General features: G+C 36.6%; 1 protein-coding gene across 24 annotated transcripts in view; it reads left to right on the forward strand.

The window, feature by feature from the left end:
• The window catches only part of Golgin245 (Golgin-245), a 307,575-nt gene that overhangs the window by 68,715 nt on the left and 220,194 nt on the right, over positions 1-18,666 (forward strand). For 15 of the 24 annotated variants that reach the window (XR_010851323.1, XM_067094416.1, XM_067094418.1 and 12 more), the window contains one exon: positions 17,581-17,697. The exons of the other annotated variants lie outside the window; for them this stretch is intronic. Coding sequence is in view for 14 of the 15 variants with exons in the window: in XM_067094416.1 (XP_066950517.1) it covers positions 17,581-17,697 (117 nt within the window). In the remaining variant the exon portion in view is untranslated. The remainder of the gene's footprint in view (positions 1-17,580; positions 17,698-18,666) is intronic. 24 annotated transcript variants of the gene reach the window in all.

The following is an 18,666-nucleotide window of genomic DNA, read 5'->3' on the forward strand; positions in this document are numbered from 1 at the left end:
TTAGGATGTAGAGGAGTCTCTCCTCTGACATGCAAAAATAATTATCAGGTTCCATTGAGAACTTATGTGTTGAGTGGAGGTTCTTCTAGATTTTCTTATCTATAGAATGTATTATAGAGCAAGTGATCAGTAATTCTTTACCATTTTAAGGGTTGATTTCACTTAGCAAGGTTTCTGTCACAAATTCTCTATGTCCTTGACAGGCGTGGATTTTTATACTTAAGATAATATCAAGTAGGTTTGAAACAACTGTGGATCTTAGTTGCCAGTTTTGGGATTTTTTAACAGTTTGACCTTTCCCAATTAAATTGTGGCTTGGACTTCATTATAAGTAAGTTGGTTTGTGGTGAAATAAAACATCACCATCTTCATTGCCTCCAACACTGTGTGATACAAAGGACCTTTGTGAAATTTTGTCACTCATGTCTTTCATGTGCTTAATCCTCCACAAATCAACACTCACCTTGCTTCCCTTCTTATACTTGTCATCCAAGTTGGACTGGGTCTTCCAATTTTATGGTGCCCACAGGAGCCCAGCTGCCACTATTGTATACTGTTCTCTTAGGAGGTGTGCAAGGACATGTCTAAGCCATCTCCATCTCCCTTTCATCATTTCATGTACATAGGGGGCTTAGATAATTTACCTTATGGTATCATAAGCTAACTTTGTCCTGTCATCTGATTCCTGATATTTTATTTTTAAAGCTTTATCCTTAACTTGCTAAAATCTTTTTCACGGTCACACCATGATTCATATCTGTGTAGTACTGTACTACAGATCATACTAGACTTGCATATAGTCTTAATTTTGTATGAAATTTCAGGTCTTTTTCAACCAGTCCATTGTTGGATTGGCTTTTTTTAAGTCTTTCACTTAATTGCAACTCAAGAGACTGTATTGAATATAATTGTTCCCAAACATTTGAAAGGTTCAACCTCTTTAGTTCTTTTGCCATCTGATGTTCTTTGATCCCTTTGTGTGTTCTCTCTCCTGATTATTTCTGTTTATCCTAAATTTATTTTGAGTCCCATCTCTTTAGATGTCTGGTGCACTCTGTTAAGCAAGTTTTGCAAATCTTGTGATTATCAGAGCAGTATGGTGTTGTTGTTGAATCATTTCTGAACTGGAGCAGTTCTGTTGCAGGTCATTGGGCTACTAAGACAGCCACCTTCTTAGATGCAGTGTGAACTCAAAGTATGATAGTCAGTCTAGAACACTCTGCCTTTGCATCCTGATTTATAGTTAGATGGCAGTTTTGAAATTTTGTGGCACTCAATATGCTTCTTTTGAGAAGCATACTGTATTGAGGAAGCTGTTATATCAAGCATTTTAACACTTCTTCTTCCTTGTTTGGAGTACTGCTCTCAAGTGAGGTGTTTAGGTGTTGACTCTCATCTCAGACTCTTGGATGTTATGTTATCAGTCAAGGGTATTTGCCAAGTCATAATTGTGCCTTGTGGCACAGACATAAAGTGAGTTTATTCTGTCTGTTGCATACAAGTACTACAATGACAAACGTCCTCTATGTTCTTTGCCTAACTTGGCTAGTTTTGCTTGCTACACTAGGCAGGCCGCTGCTTTAAACAGTGTGCCTTTTTCTAGTATCAAGCGTAATAATACTCAGTTTCTTAGGAGTTTTATTTTGTCTCCAACTAAATGTGAAATAATTTGGTTAGTGCAGTTGTGGAATCTTTTGAACTCTTGCATTCTACTGACATCTAAATTCAGGCTTATTGTTCTTATTTTTTATTTCTTCATGTTTATTCCTGTACTACCTTTTCCTATAATTTTTCTCTCTCTCAGTAGGCTGATTTCCTTTTGGTGCCTGCTGTGGTTTATAAACTGTTGACTCTAATCATAAGAGTTTTCAGTTGAATATTTAAAGAAAGTAAGCAAGTTTCTGTGCACCTCTGCTATGATCATTAAAGCATCTCCAGTTGCAGCAGAGTTACTTTGCCCCTGAAAACTAGAGTGGTAATGGGCGTGATCCCAGCTGCAGGGGTTGTGCTGCCAACTTTATAAGAGGTTTAGTCATGTGTCTGGCTACTGGTTTTCATAGTATGCATAAGAGCTGGATTGGTTCTAGTTGCTTGGGCTTGAGTAGCAGCTCTCATCTCTTGAGGAGAAAATGATGATGCAAAGAACCATTATAAACTGCCATGGAGCAGACTAAGTCTGGCTCTACTGTATATGTTATTCAAAACAGTGGATAAGCTACCAACTTGAACCTGTCTTCGGTTTGCCAGGAAACAACCCTAACTTACCTGATGAACCCAAACAACGGTATAACCTCAAGTAGATTGTCAGGCAGACTAAAGAGCAGTGCTATTCTTACTGGGGTCATTCCAGTCAGAGGGCTCTTCTATAACTTTTTCCTTTCCAAAGTAGACAAGCAGATTTGATATGTCCTTCTGATTTTTTTGCAGACACATTGATTTGAGAGTAAAGTTTCAAGCTTAGTAAGGTGGGAAGGAGATTGTTGCATCCTATGATGTTTCTCATTTCCCTAGAAGAGTTAGGTTGTTTAGTAAATAGATTCACAGTTGGTTGTCACATTGATTACCTAATTGCAGTCTAAAAGGCCTTAGTAATGCAGTGGTTTTTATATACAGTATTAAATAGGGTTTATTTGTAAAAATAGTTTTAACATTGTTTTATCAAATTAAGGTCATAAATTTAAAGTTTTTAGATATTAGGTTGCCATGATTCATTAGTAGGACCCCTATCAACAATATTGGGGACTTTACTGTGCTGGGTGTTATCTGGAATCTTTAAATCAGTATTTTTGTCATTTTGGTTTGGAAGCTCTGTGTTGTCAATTTCACACATATAAAAATACATTAATATAAGCTCTTCAGCACAATACAGTACAGTATTTAAGAAAAAACAAATATTATTAGTTTACAGGTTTTATATAAATCACCAAAGAATAATCCTTTGGCATTTAAGGGTTAACAAACACATAGAACAGTAATTTGTCAATTGCAGTGTATTGTTAGTACTGTAATTGCAAAGTGCAGTATCAGGACTGTTGAATTTTCAGCATTAGGTATCTGTAGGTAATGTTTTTGATTTTTGGTGAAAGGCTAATGAAGTTGTTGTCAGTTGCATTTTAAAGTATGGTATATTATGCTGTGTTATGTGAGTGTATCTGTCAGCATGAAAAATTTGTTTGTGCCACTATTACCAGATAAGGAAATTGTTATTAGTCAGATGAATTGCTTATGACTATTATAATTTTTTCATATGTTAAGAATGGATTAAGATGTAAGAGAATGGTTCAGAGCTCACTGAAGTCACTTTGACTATATCAGCATTGTGAAAACTGAAGGACTAAAATAGGATTCATTATAGCTAGATTGCAATGTTTATGAAGTCATGGTCTGTAACTTTTTGAATAGATACTCATTTGAAGATAACGACACCTGCCTTATGCAGTACCAAAGGATCTTTTCACTTTTCCTTTTGGCTCCCAGCAGCATCACTTCCTAAAACTGAGCAGGCTATCCTTAATGTATCTTAATTTCGTATGTATGTTGATTCTCAGGGAGACTGGACTGGAATTTTGACTTTCACTTCTGAATTGGTCAGTTATATAAAGAAGTTTGATTATGTAGTTCCTTTAAATTGAAATTTTTGTAACATAGTAAAAAGGCAGATTCCTTGTTGCAAATGATTTATCATATGAAAGACAAAGCCTTGTTCGTAGATGATGGTCGATGTACATATATGGAGAAACAAGTGGCTTATGATATGGAATAATTACGCAAAAAAAAAGAGCTGTGGTTCTCAAATTTTGTGCTGCGTCAACTGCAAGTTGATACAGTTTGACAATAAAACAAATCCTTTCTGGTAATTTAGGAACACAAAGAGTGACTACTCGGAAATGTTTTCCTATAAGTGTAGACTCAACAGTTCCTTCTTTGCTTAAACCAGTGGCCCAGTCACTCACTGTCCCAAAGAAGGCAACCATTTTGATTGATGGGGTGACAGTATGCAAAGCAGTGAGAAACTCAGTTTGCCTCATTCCCATTTTCCTGAAGCTAAACCGAGTAGGTTAGCTTTTTGACCTTGAAATTGAGAATCTTTTATTAACTTGCTGCTTATGGAGTTTTATCTCTGAAATGGTATTATTCCTCAATTTTTGTAAAAACTGCTGATTACTTTGCTCATAAGTTGTCAGTTATTTTCAGTAACAGTGAGAAGGTGATCATTCTGCATTTGTTATGGAAATGGTAATATTACCCCATTAGGTAAATGGGCTCTGGTAGTCCTGGCCCTATCAGTTATTGCCCAATATTGTATTTTCCATTTGCAAAGTTTTTGAACATCTGTTGGTAAAACATCTGAGTGTCTGTGCTGAAAGTAATCGTGTTTTCCCTAGCTTATGGTTTGGCTTGACAAGGCCTGAGTCTTTTGTATGCTTTTATTTTGGTTACCACTGTCTTACAAAAATCCCTAGGTTCTGGCCATGAAATATTTAAGATTGATTTTGACTTTTGTGGTGTTTCTGATCTTGTTAATCATTAGGGCCTCATTTTCAGACTAGTGAGATGGGATTAGGTGAACCTTTTCCTAGTATATTATTGAGTTTTTAACCTGTAGATTATCAGGAGTGGTTCTTAGTGGCTCCTCTGATCATGATAAGTGGTCTGGCCTTGAAAGCAAGCTTGTTGCTTATGCATATGATGCTACTTTCTTTACATTAATCCCATTTCTTGAGTAAACACCTGTGGTTGCTGAATCTCTTGAAAGAGATAAAGAGATGTGGCTAAAATTAGTGCATGGTTTTTAGTAGGTCTGTGACATTGGATTCTCTGCCTCTGCATCCAAATCTTTTCATTAACAGTGTTTCCTTGATTACATGCAACTCTTGAAAATTCTAGGTGCTATCCTTGACTATAATTTTGCTTTAAAGAAACATGTCTTCTCTGTCTCTTCAGTTGCAAAAAAAAAAAAACCATTATACTAAGAGTAAAATTTTTTTATTACATGTCTCTCTTGAGAAAATATATTTGTTCTTTTATTCTGCTGTAGTGAATATTGTTTTCTTATTGTTGGACAAAACCTGAGTTAATTGAATTTCTTATCACTGATCTTAATATCAGTCTGACACAGTCATTTAATTAGCCCTGTGTGCATTGTCTACAAAATTCTTGATAAATCTGATCATCCTTTTTTATTTAGAAAAGACAGTAATCCACCAAGTAGTAGTGTATATATTAATTTTGTCTTGTCTTCTTTCAATACCATACAGTTTTCTACAAGTCTTATTCCTGTTGTGACTAAATTGTGGCATGATCATCTTAATCTTGTATAAAAATCATTGGAACTTAAGAAGTTCAAACTTGGAGCTGATGCTGTTTTGTTGAGTAGGCTGACATGAGCTTCTCTTCATAGTGTATTTATTGTAATTTTTTTTACTCTGTTACTTCTCTTGTACAGCTGATTCTTTGTTGCTGTATTTCTTTTTACATATTGACTCCTTTCCTTATTTGGGTTTATGGTCTTCTTTTCCAACTAGTGTTGCAGCTTGGCAAGTAATAATAATAATAATAATAATAATAATAATGATGATGATGATGTTGTTGTTGTTGTTGTTGTTGTTGTTGTTGTTATTGTTGTTGTTGTGGCAGAGTGGTTTAGCTTATCGATGGACTGGTTAAACAACGTTGGGGCTGGTCAGTAGTTGGGTGGTTGACCGCTCTCCTCAGTGTTGATTTCTTGGGAAAGGATCTTCACCACAATTTCCTCAGTCTACTCAGCTGTAAATGAGTACCTTTTCCCGATGGGGTAGGGTCCAGCTATGGGTTAAGTAGCAAAACTCAGCAATGATGGAAAGAAATGAAAGAATAAACAACAACGACGTAAGTGGAACCTCTGGTAACAGAGGAGCTTCATCTGGCAGCCAGGTGTACAGCCCAGTTGACGGGGAGGACGGTCAGGTACTTGGAAGTCATCATCCAGCAACTGACCAACACAACGACAGTAACCGGCAACCAGAGACTGGAGGTACAGAGGCAAATGACAAGAAATGGACAAGAGAAGAAAATAAGGAAATATGGAGATGCTACATCAGAAGTAACCTGACAGAAAGAGGATACAGAAGAAGACTAGTCAACATCTGGAATGAGAGAAATAACGCCCCTCAAACAGAACAGAGGCTGGCAGACCAAGTAAGGAACATAAAGAAAAAGAAGTGGCTCTCGACAATGGAAAGAGAGGAACTGGAAAGAGAAATAACACCCAGCAATGAATGACAAGAAGACAAACTAAGAGATGATGACTCAGAAAATAACAGGAATGATGAGCTACCAAACAACGACACACGAGGAAACACCGAAGATGTAACAGAGAGGTCCGAATGAGTTGAAAAGATCAGACAATGGATGAAGCCAGATACTGAAAGAACAAGATCCCCTCCATGAAATCCTACAACACAAAGAAACTAAGAGAGAAAACAAGTGAAGTTAATGAAATAATGTGACTAATACACACCACCAGTATCATAGAAACAAATAACCTGGCATATGTAAGAGCAAGAACAGTAGTAGAACTCACGCAGGCACAAACACCAATACCATCACAACCAACCCAACAGAAACCAAAACAGCAACTGCCTTGGAAAAGGCACCTGGAAAAACAAATCATGGCAATGAGATCTGACTTAAGGAAAGTGAAAGAGATGGCAGCAAAGAGACTAAGAAGCAAGAAAACAAGAGGACTGAATGAGAAATACAAAGTACAGGAGAAGGGACTAAACAACACAACAGAAGATATAAAACAGAGGCTTAAAGCCAAAGTACATAAGATCCAACAGTAAATGAACAGGAGTAAAGGATACTAACAGAACATACTTTTCAGGACCAACCAGAAAAGACTATACAGCCAACTAAGAGGGGAAGACAACCACCAGGAAATTCCTGAAGCCGAACCAAGTAAGAGACTCTGGGAAAACATATGGAGCAATGTGGCATCACACAACAAACATGCAACATGGCTCCAGGAAGTCAAGGCAGAAGAAATTGGGAGAATAAAACAAAGATTCACCGAGATCATGACAGACAGTCAGACACCAACTAAAGAAAACGCCCAACTGGAAAGCCCCAGGTCCCGATGAAGTCCATAGATACTGGCTCAAAAACTTCAAGGCCCTACACCCACAAATAGCAGAACAACTCCAGCATTGTATCACAAACCACCATGTGCCCAAATGGATGACCACAGGGAGAACATCCTTAGTACAGAAAGATAAGAACAAGGGAAATATAGCAAGTAACTACAGGCCTACCACCTGCATGCCAGTAATGTAGAAGTTACTAATAGTTATCATCAGTGAAAGGCTATACAACTACCTAGAGGATACAAACACCATCCCCCACCAACATAGGCTGCAGAAGGAAGTGTAGGGGCACAAAAGACCAGCTCCTGATAGACAAAATGGTAATGAAGAATAGTAAGAGAAGGAGAACCAACCTCAGCATGGCATGGATTGACTACAAGAAAGCCTTCAACATGGTACCACACACATGGCTAATAGAATGTTTGAAAATATATGGGGCAGAGGAAAACACCATCAGCTTCCTAAAAAACACAATGCACAACTGGAATACAGTACTTATAAGCTGTGGGATAAGACTAGCAGAGGTTAACATTAGGAGAGGGATCTTTCAAGGCGACTCACTGTCCCCACTACTATTTGTAGTAGCCATGATTCCCATGACAAAAGTGCTGCAGAAGATGGGTACCAACTCAAGAAAGGAGGTGACAGAATTAACCATCTGATGTTCATGGACGACATCAAGCTGTACGGTAAAAGCATCTAGGAAATAGATACCCTAATCCAGACTGTAAGGATTGTATCTGGGGAGATCAGGATGGAGTTTGGAGTAGAAAAATGTGCCTAGTCAACATACAAAAAGGCAAAGTAACAAGGACTGAAGGGATAAAGCTACCAGATGGGAATAGCATCAAACTCATAGATGAGACAGGATACAAATACCTGGGAATAATAGGAGAGGATATAAAACATCAAGAGATGAAGGACATGATCAGGAAAGAATATATGCAGAGACTTGAAGGTGATGCTCAAGTCAAAACTCAACACTGGAAACATGACGAAAGCCATAAACACATGGGTAGTACCAGTAATCAGATACAGCACAGGAGTAGTGGAGTTGACGAAAGCTGAACTCCGCAGCATAGACCGGAAAACTAGGAAACACATGACAATACACAAAACACTACATCCAAGAGGAAATACAGACAGACTATACATAACACAAAAGGAATGGGGTTGAGGGCTACTAAGCATAGAGGACTACATCAGCATCGAGAGCAAAGCACTTGGGCAACATCTGAAATCCAGTGAAGACAAGTGGCTAAGGAGTGCATGGGAAGAAGGACAGATAAAAGTAGATGAAGACCCAGAAATATGCAGAGACAGGAGAATGAAAAACAGAACAGAGGAATTGAATAACAAACCAATGCACGGACAGTACACGAGACAGACTAAAGAACTGGCCAGCGATGAAACATGGGGGAACTCAAGAAGGAAACAGAAGGAATGCTAACAGCAGCACAAGATCAGGCCCTAAGAACCAGATATGTTCAAAGAACAATAGATGGAAATAAACATTTCTCACATATGCAGGAAGTGCAATATGAAAGACGAGACCATAAACGACATAGCAAATGAATGCCCAGGGCTTGCACAGAACCAGTACAAAAAGAGGCATGATTCAGTAGCAAAAGCCTTCTACTGGAGCCTGTGCAAGAAACACCAGCTAGCTTGCAGTAATAAGTGGTATGAACACCAACATGGAGGAGTGATAGAAAACGATCAGGCAAAGATTCTCTGGGACTATGGTATCAGAAGAGATAGGGTGATACGTGCCAATAGACCAGATGTGACATTGATTGACAAAATCAAGAAGAAAGTATCACTCATTGATGTTGCAATACCATGGGACACCAGAGTAGATGAGAAAGAAAGAGAAAAAATTGATAAGTATATCAAGACCTGAAAATCAAAAACAGAAGGATATGGGATATGCCAGTGGAAATTGTACCCACAATCATAGGAACACCAGGCATGATCCCAAGATCCCTGAAAAGGAATCTGGAAAAACTAGATGCCGAAGTAGCTCCAGGACTCATGCAGAAGAGTGTGCTACCAGAAACAGTGCAAATAGTGAGAAAAGTGATTGACTCCTAAGTTGGCAGGATGTAATCTTGAACACCCCACTGTAAAAACCACCCAGTCAAATAGGATGACTGTGATAGACCAAAAAAAAAAAAAAAAATAATAATAATGATAATAATACAGTAATAATAATAGGGTATTGCCAATGTGTGGTACACTGAAGATGATATTAAAGGTTCTTTGCAGCTTGCATATGGCCTCCATCTGATTGTCCAATAACTTATACTGTACCTTCCTCCAGTTTTTACACCTCAACAGGGCAAGCCCTGTTGCTACAGAAATGCAACTTGGCCATATCATTAAACTGGTTTTCATTCAGTCACTTTGGTAATTTCCCACCAGGTTGTTAAGAGTCTGTGCCTTCATTTAATGATGAATCCCTTAGGCCAGCTGTTTGAGCCTAGTTGCTCAGTAGTCTGCTTAGATTAATTTATAATGATGGTCATGAAAGCCTTTGTGCAACTGATTGAAAAGTACCACTACTTACTCTACCTTTTTGAATGTGTAAGGCTTTGCAATCCCGTAAATACTTAGTGCAGTTTGTGAACTAGAGGATCAAGCAGTCTGATCAGTCTTTTACTACAAGCAAATTTTTTTTTTTCTGCAGAGATTTGGGCTGTCATGCTTATCTTGGTTTCTTTATCATGAAGAAGAAGAAAAATTTCCATTTTCTTGTTTTTCCTTAAGCTCATGAATAGTTTAAGCTGGCTACTTTATCTAGTCTTAAATACCAGTGCAATTTTAGTACAGTATTTTTAGTTCTCATAAGAGGTTGCTGCTTACAATGTTCCGTGAATAAAATACCAGTTGGTACTAAGGGTTTTTTGAAAAGTTTCTTTGGCCCTCAGTTACTTTCTTCCTTGCATATTTCAAATGTTTCATTTGATCTCCCCTTTGGTCTCTGCCTATATATCTGGTTAACTCCTTTCATATTAACTCGCTTCAGTTTTCCCCTTTGGTTTATAAACAAATCTTTCTAGTAAGCCCTACAAGTCTTTCAAAGTGAACAAATGATTTCAGTCAAGGACTGTGATTTATAAAAATATATTTCATTTTATTACTGTGTTGTCTATAGATCAGGAATTTGAATTATGTAAATTGATTTATATTACTGAGTGTTTAGAATTTTTTTAATGGTGGAATAGTAGATGAAAAACTTTCAGGATAATAAAGAAAATTTAATTCATGTTACAGTAAGTTATATTTCTAATTTACTATATTCTCAGTAATAAAGACGTTTTCTGCATCATTTGTGTTGCATTATTTCTGCATTAGCATTCAGTCTTTAAATGTAATCATTAAGTCATCAGTAATATTGGGCATTGCACTAAAATGGACAGGCTAGATTACTATGATGAGCATTATTGAAAATCATAAATTTCAAAATATATTATTTTGAAACTGAATACAAGTATACCTGTAGTTGGTAGGGTTCATAGTGAAACAATTAGATCTCTAGGTCATTTGTTAATCCATAGTTTTTTTAAGTATCTTAAGCGTGCATTCTTGTTTGTCAGCATCATTTTAGCACATAACTGTAAAACATTTAAGAGGGTAACCTTGTACTTGGTTTTATATGATGACTTGTACGTGGAGCTATACCTATGAAAAAATTTATTTGTTTCAGAAAAAATTTGAATGTATTTTTACAAATCCATTTCTTATAATCAGCCCAGTTCATGGTCAGTGAAATATCAGATACTTCAGTCCCTGTTCATAAGAAAGACAAAGGAAAATATAGTCGCGTACATTATCCGAGCGTATGTAAGTACAGATTACTGTACTGTGTTGTCACCAGTTGACTTCCTTACTCTTCATATTTTTGAGAAATTAGTGAGATGGGGAAGTGAGAGCTCTTTAATTATTAGTAATGAGTCTGTGCAAAAAATAAATTTGTTTTAGAATACATAGGTTGTTTTTATTTTGAGTAGAATTCTTGCTTGTGGTACTCCATTCAAGGCACCTAGTTCATCCACCTTGGTATTAACACGGCTGTCCTCAAGTCTTGTAGGCGGAGGTGAGAATAAAACCAATATTACAGTTGTACTTTTAAGATTTGGCTGCTACTGATGGAAACTAGTCTCTTTTAGAATGTTTTGTGTCCTCTGCTAGTGAACATTGTGGGTTTACAGTCATGGTCATCTATATAATAATTTGAAGATAGCACTTTGGCTATGGTCTTGGTGTATGTCCATTGTGGCAGTTGCTGAATGATTGACATATCCCTTTGGAGCATTGAAATTTATATATAACACTGGTTGCATGTGCATTGTCTCATTTGACCTTGAAGACATCCTTCAGAACTCTGGCTTCATTCAATAAATGGGTGCCTGTTGCAGTAAAGGTCCACTCTTCCAAATTAGCTATGGCCAGGAACTCCATGAAGAAGCACTCAGTGATGTCTGACTCTGAAGCAGTGAAAGAACATGAAGGTAGAGGAAAAAGTGTGCTGAAACTTCACAGGTCAGGGTTTCAGTTTCAGAAGTTGAGTGTTGTGCCAAGATGGAACATTCCATTATTTTATAGAAAATCTGACCTCACCTGCAAGTCCAAGACCAAAGCATGGGAAATACCGTGGACTGAGAACAGCTCATACCAGTGTCCTTCCTTAACACATGCTTGTAATGATAGGTAATTTCCTGTTAATCACTCAGTTAATTCCTGTCGAATTCTTCCCGGTGTTTAGTAGTTGAATCTGTTTTGATGTTGACAATGGGAAAATCATTGAGTAGGAAAGAGTCCTCATTCCTAATTGATCTGCTTTAGATTCTGTTGAAACCACATTCACTGGATTCTGTTGTATCTGTAAACTGAAAACCCACAGCTCCAGTTTGTCGTATCACTGAAGGTGGCTTCATCTTGGTCTCATTATGTTTGGCCATAGGGGCTTCTGCAGTCTTGTTATCAACAAGGAAACTGTCTCTAAATCTTTGCCAAACCTGGCCCTCTTGGCTGGAGTGTCAGACTTCTGTTATTTTAGTCTAGAGTGTTTAAAGAACTCTTTCTCGGGTTATAGATACTTCTTATTGCTGCCTCTAGTCTCAAAGAAGGGGAGCATATATTTTAGGCTAATCTATGCTGCCTGGCTGGGTGGTCTTCATTTGAAGTGTGTCTGCCAGCAGTAATCAAGATGACAAAGAAGGTAACCAAATGTGCAGGCCTCTTCTGGGTTAAAGTTCATTCTCTACAATGCCACCTCAACTTAATGAAGATTGGCATGTAGCATGCTCAGTACCATGGAACAAACTTGCATGGCTTATAGCATATTGCAGCTCTATAGAAAGTCCTTGGTAGCTTGACCAACCAGTATATTGTAATTATCATTCAATTTAAGAAATTTATTTAGTTATCATTCAATTGGAGAGACACATCTGGAAAATTAATCACTTCCAAAAATGTGTACAGTATAAATTAGCAAAAACAAAGCTGATTGCAGTAGTTTTACCTGCTTATGCTTACAGGTTATATAAAATACTCAAAATATAAAAAAAAGCTATAAAAATTTTTGTGTTTTTTAAGAAAAATAACCCAAGTTATGTAAAAACGATATTTGAGAGAGAGAGAGGGGGTGAATTGGGGTTCAAGCACACACACTGTAAGTGCCTAGTGTACCTTAATGTGGTGTGTATGTATTTGTGTGACTAAAATTTATGTGTAACACTATATGACACTGCTACATTAAGTACAACACTTCATTGTACTGTGTTAAGTAAAGTACTGTACAGTGCAGTACTTGATAAAATAAATGTCGATAAAAATATTGTGTGAGAGAGAGGGAGAGAAGGCGAGAGAGGCACAATAATTGGGTATTATTTCCTAATGTGGTGCATGTGTACATAGAGAGATTCACATTCAGATTTACAAACTAGAAAATTCATGATACAGTATTTGGTATAACAGTATTGTAAATAGGCATCAATAAGAATCTCAAACTGTATTAAATACCTTATAGATTAATTTTGTGTAATCTTACCTTGAAGATGACAAAATATAAATGACAGTGCTTTAGATATGTTCATGTCAATTAAAATATCAAACCATATTTGATAAATAGACAGTAAATTTTGTGCATTCTTAATTTGAAGATGACAGTGCTCAAATGATGATAGAAAGTGGCAATTAAAATAATTTACACATGGAACTTTTTTTTATATGTTCAATTAACAAAGATTTTATATTCTTTAATGCATTTAAAAGTGCAGTTACAGTACACTTATTGTAATCCCACATCTTAGAATTTCAGAGTGCAAGCTTTCACAGTGAAAGAAAGTTACATAAAAAAAAGTGAGGAACTGTTTTTATACAGTTGATTAACAATGATTTACAGTAGTGTAATGGCATATTCTAATGAAATACAGTACGTAGATGCCTGTAATTACACTTATTGAACAATATCTCTCAGGATTTTTGAACTTGTGAAAGTGAGATGAGCCGAATGACTCTTTCAGTTAAAAGAAAATACTTTATACACTTGAATTGAGAATGTTTTGCAAGTGCATTACATTATATAACTGTTGTACACTAGTTAGGACTTTTAAACCCAAGAAAAAAATAACCACATATACTTTACTTGCAAAAGCAAAAACACAAGAAATGATACTGTATTGATACAGAGCACAGGTTCTTTACTAGGCAGACAGCAGAGACCAAATGAACTGTTGAAGTGAGCAAACAGTGGTGTGTGATGGGTCACTTACCCTGGAAACAAGTTCAGACAGGAAAGTGTGAGGTGCCTATGTTTTTTCACTGTTTGATGACTCTAGTATGCTTAGCAAATTATTCTGTTGCATAAGGAATATTTCTATGCTTAGAAATAAAAAATATTTCTATTTTTACTGGATTTAGATGAGACTGAGAATTCATTAAGTTGAGGTCCATAAGCTTAGGTGCCACTGTATCTACTTGTTGCCTTGCTCATGGGTCCTGAGTTCAAAGATACACTAGCAGCTCTGGTTAAGGATCCAATCAGGCTGTCTGTTTAAGAAGATTGGGGTGACTTTGATCTTGGCTATGATCCATTGCCATGCTATGGTAGCAGCTCTACTCATGAGGTAAGCCCTGGTCAAGAGCACTGGAGCAGTTCTGGTCATGGGTGGGGTTGCTAGAGTTGCCTTGGAGTGTTTCTGGTCGTGGTTCTAAAGACCAGGGCAGTCTCTGGTCTGATCTTGGGCTCTGTCTCTTAGTACTGATGTGGCCTTGGTTGTTGCATGGGTCTGGTTTCAGTTTATGGGTCTGTTAGTTAGCACATCTGTGGCTGTGGCTCTTGTCACTGGTGCAGCTCTGGTCATTTGCCTGGCTTTAGTCCTAGAAGCTAGCATGGTTCTGGTCTAGGTTATGATGGTCACTTTAACAGCTCATATGCATATTGTGTCTGTTTGGCATGGTGTTCCTTGCACTCAGTAGTGTGGAGTTGTTCATTGACAAAGAGATATTCAGTGAATGCATGTGCTCCTTCAGAAGATTTTCATTATATATGAGTAAGGGTGTGAAAGGCTTGACAATGAACTTCTGCCTGGTTGGTGACTGGGACTGGTTTGATGACAGTGACATACATCTCCTTGGAGCTGCTGCAGTATCATCCTGTCTTGGCAGAACTTTGGCTGTGAAGTTTGTAGATACTTAAGAAGAGAAACCATAAAATCTTTTAGAATGGCTTCCTCTTGAGAATACACAATACAGTCTACTGGGGCAGCAGCCTAATGCACTGTAGTAGCATTGGTAGGAGCATGAGAGACACTGGGTTGCATTGGGTGTAAGCCTGGCCAAAGCATGTGAAGAGGGAGGCTCTTTTTATGTAACCATTGATGAAGATCCTGGTAAAGAGTTAGAGACAAAGCTGAAGATTTTGTGGTTGATGACAAGCTAACATCTGCTGCAACACTGTTAGAGTATCTCCTAATATGCCTTCTCTCATGGTAAAAGCCCACTTGGTCTGCTGACCATTATTCAATAAGTAGGATAATGTAGTACAGTAGTCTACATGAAAATTCTTACATTTTTTTGGTGGCATCTGTGTGCTGTATTTGGGATATGAGGAGGAAAGAGAATGACACAGATTTAATGTACTCTACATGAGAATAATGTATTACTTGGCAGAATGTCCCCATATCAAATGTGAAAATATGGATCATACAAAGTGGAATGATACTAAAGGTACTGGGAGCAAAGGGAAAGTGTTAATGAAAGTGACACGGCTGAAAAGTTCATTAAGCCAGAAAAGTTATTCATATAAGCAATAAGCAAAAATGTGAATGGAAAGAGAACAGTAAGTCTTCTCAAAGCAGTCACAAAGGTAAACCAAAATGGGATGAAGAAGCACCAACCCAAGAGGCTTGCTATTGAGACAGGAAAGTTAAGTAAAAAATAGAGATTAGTAAAGGGAAAGAACAGAAGGCATTGGCATAGATGCTCAGAAAACACTTATGAAGCTTTAGTGTATAGTAATCGCCCCTTCGTGCCAAGGGTTAACATTATCGTCAGCTGTGGTAGGCAGGAGTGCCTAAAGCACACAAAATGGCTGGGCCAAGAGGCTGGCAGATGATGGGAATGGGATGTAAATACAGTAATAAATAAGACTGTGAGTTTTTCATTTGGGTGATACATTGTGATTTGTGTTACTTTTTGTCTTGTCATTTACAGTACAGTATAGGTATATATGGTACAATTGCTGCTTCTGCCATTTCCTTCATTTAAAGGCATGTATCATTGCAGCTTTATAAAAATAGTTCATGAGGGTGGTGAACTGATGCAATTCCTATTTTGTCGAATAATTTTCTTACTCAGTTGTGGTTGTGTCAGTTAAATTTTGAATTTTTACCAAGATCGATATCATCAAATAATTCATAGTCTACCATCACTAATGGTCTGCACTTACCTACACCAATTAACTATAAAATAAAAAAAAAAAAGAAATGCTGAGCTTCAAGGGAACACCAAATGCTAGCTGAAGTAGAAGAGTGATTTCCTTTTCAAACATGAGTCAGTCTGCTGCCTAAGAAATAAAGAAAATATCACTAAGAAGATATCAGTGAAGGAACACAAAAATGAAATGGAATGAATTGGATGAAGTATTTAATTCTGGTAATTCAAGAAAGGTGACTTGGTGAAAATCTGGAGTTCATAAGCAGTGAACTAACCTGCAGACTTTAGAAGAATCAGGTGGTTCACGGACACAAGTTGTCAGGCAGTTGACTGCTAGAGGCTTGGGGGTCTGTATACTCATGGGCAGGATTACTGGCAGACTGCCAGCTTTGCTCTGTATTCCTTTTGAACAGGAAGTGAAGTGTCAAGGATTTCACCAATTATGAAATGGAGTACTGTAACCATATTTAATGGGTTTGTTGTGAAACCAAGTAAATTTTATGTCATAGTAATAATCTCCAGTTTAAGGAGGAAGCTCCTTGAAGTTCCTACTAACTTATGTCTGTAATAGTGGTTTTCAGGTTTGAATGTCTAAGATTAAAGAGAAGATAGTATAATAAAATGTGTGATATATTAAATAACTCACATGACATGGCTGTTCAGAGCACATGATTAAATGTTATTCAGGTGTACTGTATTATGCATTCAGGAATTGAGTAGAACTTGTGAAGTTCCAGAACAGAGTCTTATTTTTGTAAGGTTACAATTTTCACCTTTATGTAGAATTCTTAGGAATCGTTTAGTTTTGATAAATTATGATATGTATTTCTTTTTATTTTATTCATACTGTAGTCTGAATTGGAAATCTGTAGTTTTATGTATTATTTTACAGTATAAGGGTATGATTTCTTTAATGAGACTTTTGATACAGGAATACGGGTAATTTTTTCTGAATTTAATTTTTGGGGTTAGATTTTTATACACTAGTATTATATGAAAAATTACACAATGCTTATTTTTACTGATAGTTACAGTACAGTATTATCTTTTATCTAATTTCATTTTATTGCATGCTCTTTGTGTAGTATGTAGTTCTGCATGTTTTGTTTAGTTTAGAGTAAATGTCATGAAACTCTGAAATCACCTGTCACTGTGTAAGTAATTAAAATTTAAGCACTCGATGATAAATTTGATTTTAATCAGAGTTATAGGTGCTATTCTCACATTTTAAACACCATTTTACTTTAGGAAACCGGGTGGAAATAAGTCAAGTTCCACAGGTTATCCTCAACATGGTCACAGAACAATTTTCTTAACTAGCAAGCTTATAGTGTTGAAAACATTGGAGTAGAGTGTGACAGTCAGTTTGGAAATTTAAGTGAAACTCAACAAATATTAAGTAACATGATATACTGCTTTTGAAATATAAAAGACAAATACTTGCATAATGAAGGAAGCAAGTTCAGGTAAGTGATAGTGAATAAGCGATAGGGTTGATTTTGGCTGTTCATAGGTTAGTGGTCTGCGAGAACAGTGCGAGCTGCAACAGCAAGCTAAGGCTCACCTGGAACAGGAATTGAATGCAGACTTAGAGGAAAAAGAACTCAAGATTTCAGCCCTCCAGACCAAGGTGTGTTTGGTATCTGTATGGCACTGCATGTTAGTTTACTGTTCTACTTTTGTGTTATAGCAAAAAAAATATGCACACATTTTTAGTAACATCAGGCTTGTTTGGAATGTGCTTGGGAATTGCTTCCAATTTGTAATATGGAGCTATGTAATCTCTTATATGATGTAGGTGATGGTTACTGTTGTGCATTTTATGTCTTTATGATTTTTATTTTCATTACATAATCCTTCATACTTTAATGCAGTATTGGATCCAGGAAATGCAAAATTTCTTTATAATATTCTGATGTTTTGGTAATATTGTTAATTAAAGCGTTTGAATATTTTCAAGGTCCTTGTGTTATAATTAACTTGGGGTAAGCTATGTAAGGTATGGGACTGATCTGTATCTCATTAACTTAATAGTTTTCTCCTTGGTTATTCTAATTTTTTTATATGAGGCTTTCTGAGCTCATCCTTTGATCCTTTGTAAGGTGTGATTTTCAGTCTGTAGAAATGCCTATTTTTCTTTCCCTGCAACTGTTTTCCAGTGTTGTTTATTTTTATGATTTGTTAAGAGTACTAAGTTTGTTTCTACTTTTGATTGAAAGAAAATTTGATTGTCCTTAAATTCTGTCTCTGAATTGAACAAAAAATATATCTCAAGACTCGCAGCATAATTTCTGAGTATGTTTGCCCTGTCCTACTTATCTGATCAGTTACCGTTTCTCTCAAATGGGAGAGTTTGTTTATAATATAATCACAGTTATCTTGTAGTATGAATGCATACTTTTGTGGTCTTCTGTTGTCTATTTTGTTTCCTTGGTGATTTATTATAAGTGTTGTTCTTTATTTACAATATTTTGTGTTCAGTATTCTATTTAGTTATTGTAATGTTCATGTAATGTGTTTATTTTTAATTACAGCATAGCAAATTTCATAACCAACCAACTAACAAACCATTAGCTTTAATTCATAAGACTATAAATAC

This window comes from Macrobrachium rosenbergii, chromosome 50, assembly GCF_040412425.1.
Source record: "Macrobrachium rosenbergii isolate ZJJX-2024 chromosome 50, ASM4041242v1, whole genome shotgun sequence".
NCBI classification, from domain to species: Eukaryota; Metazoa; Arthropoda; class Malacostraca; order Decapoda; family Palaemonidae; genus Macrobrachium; species Macrobrachium rosenbergii.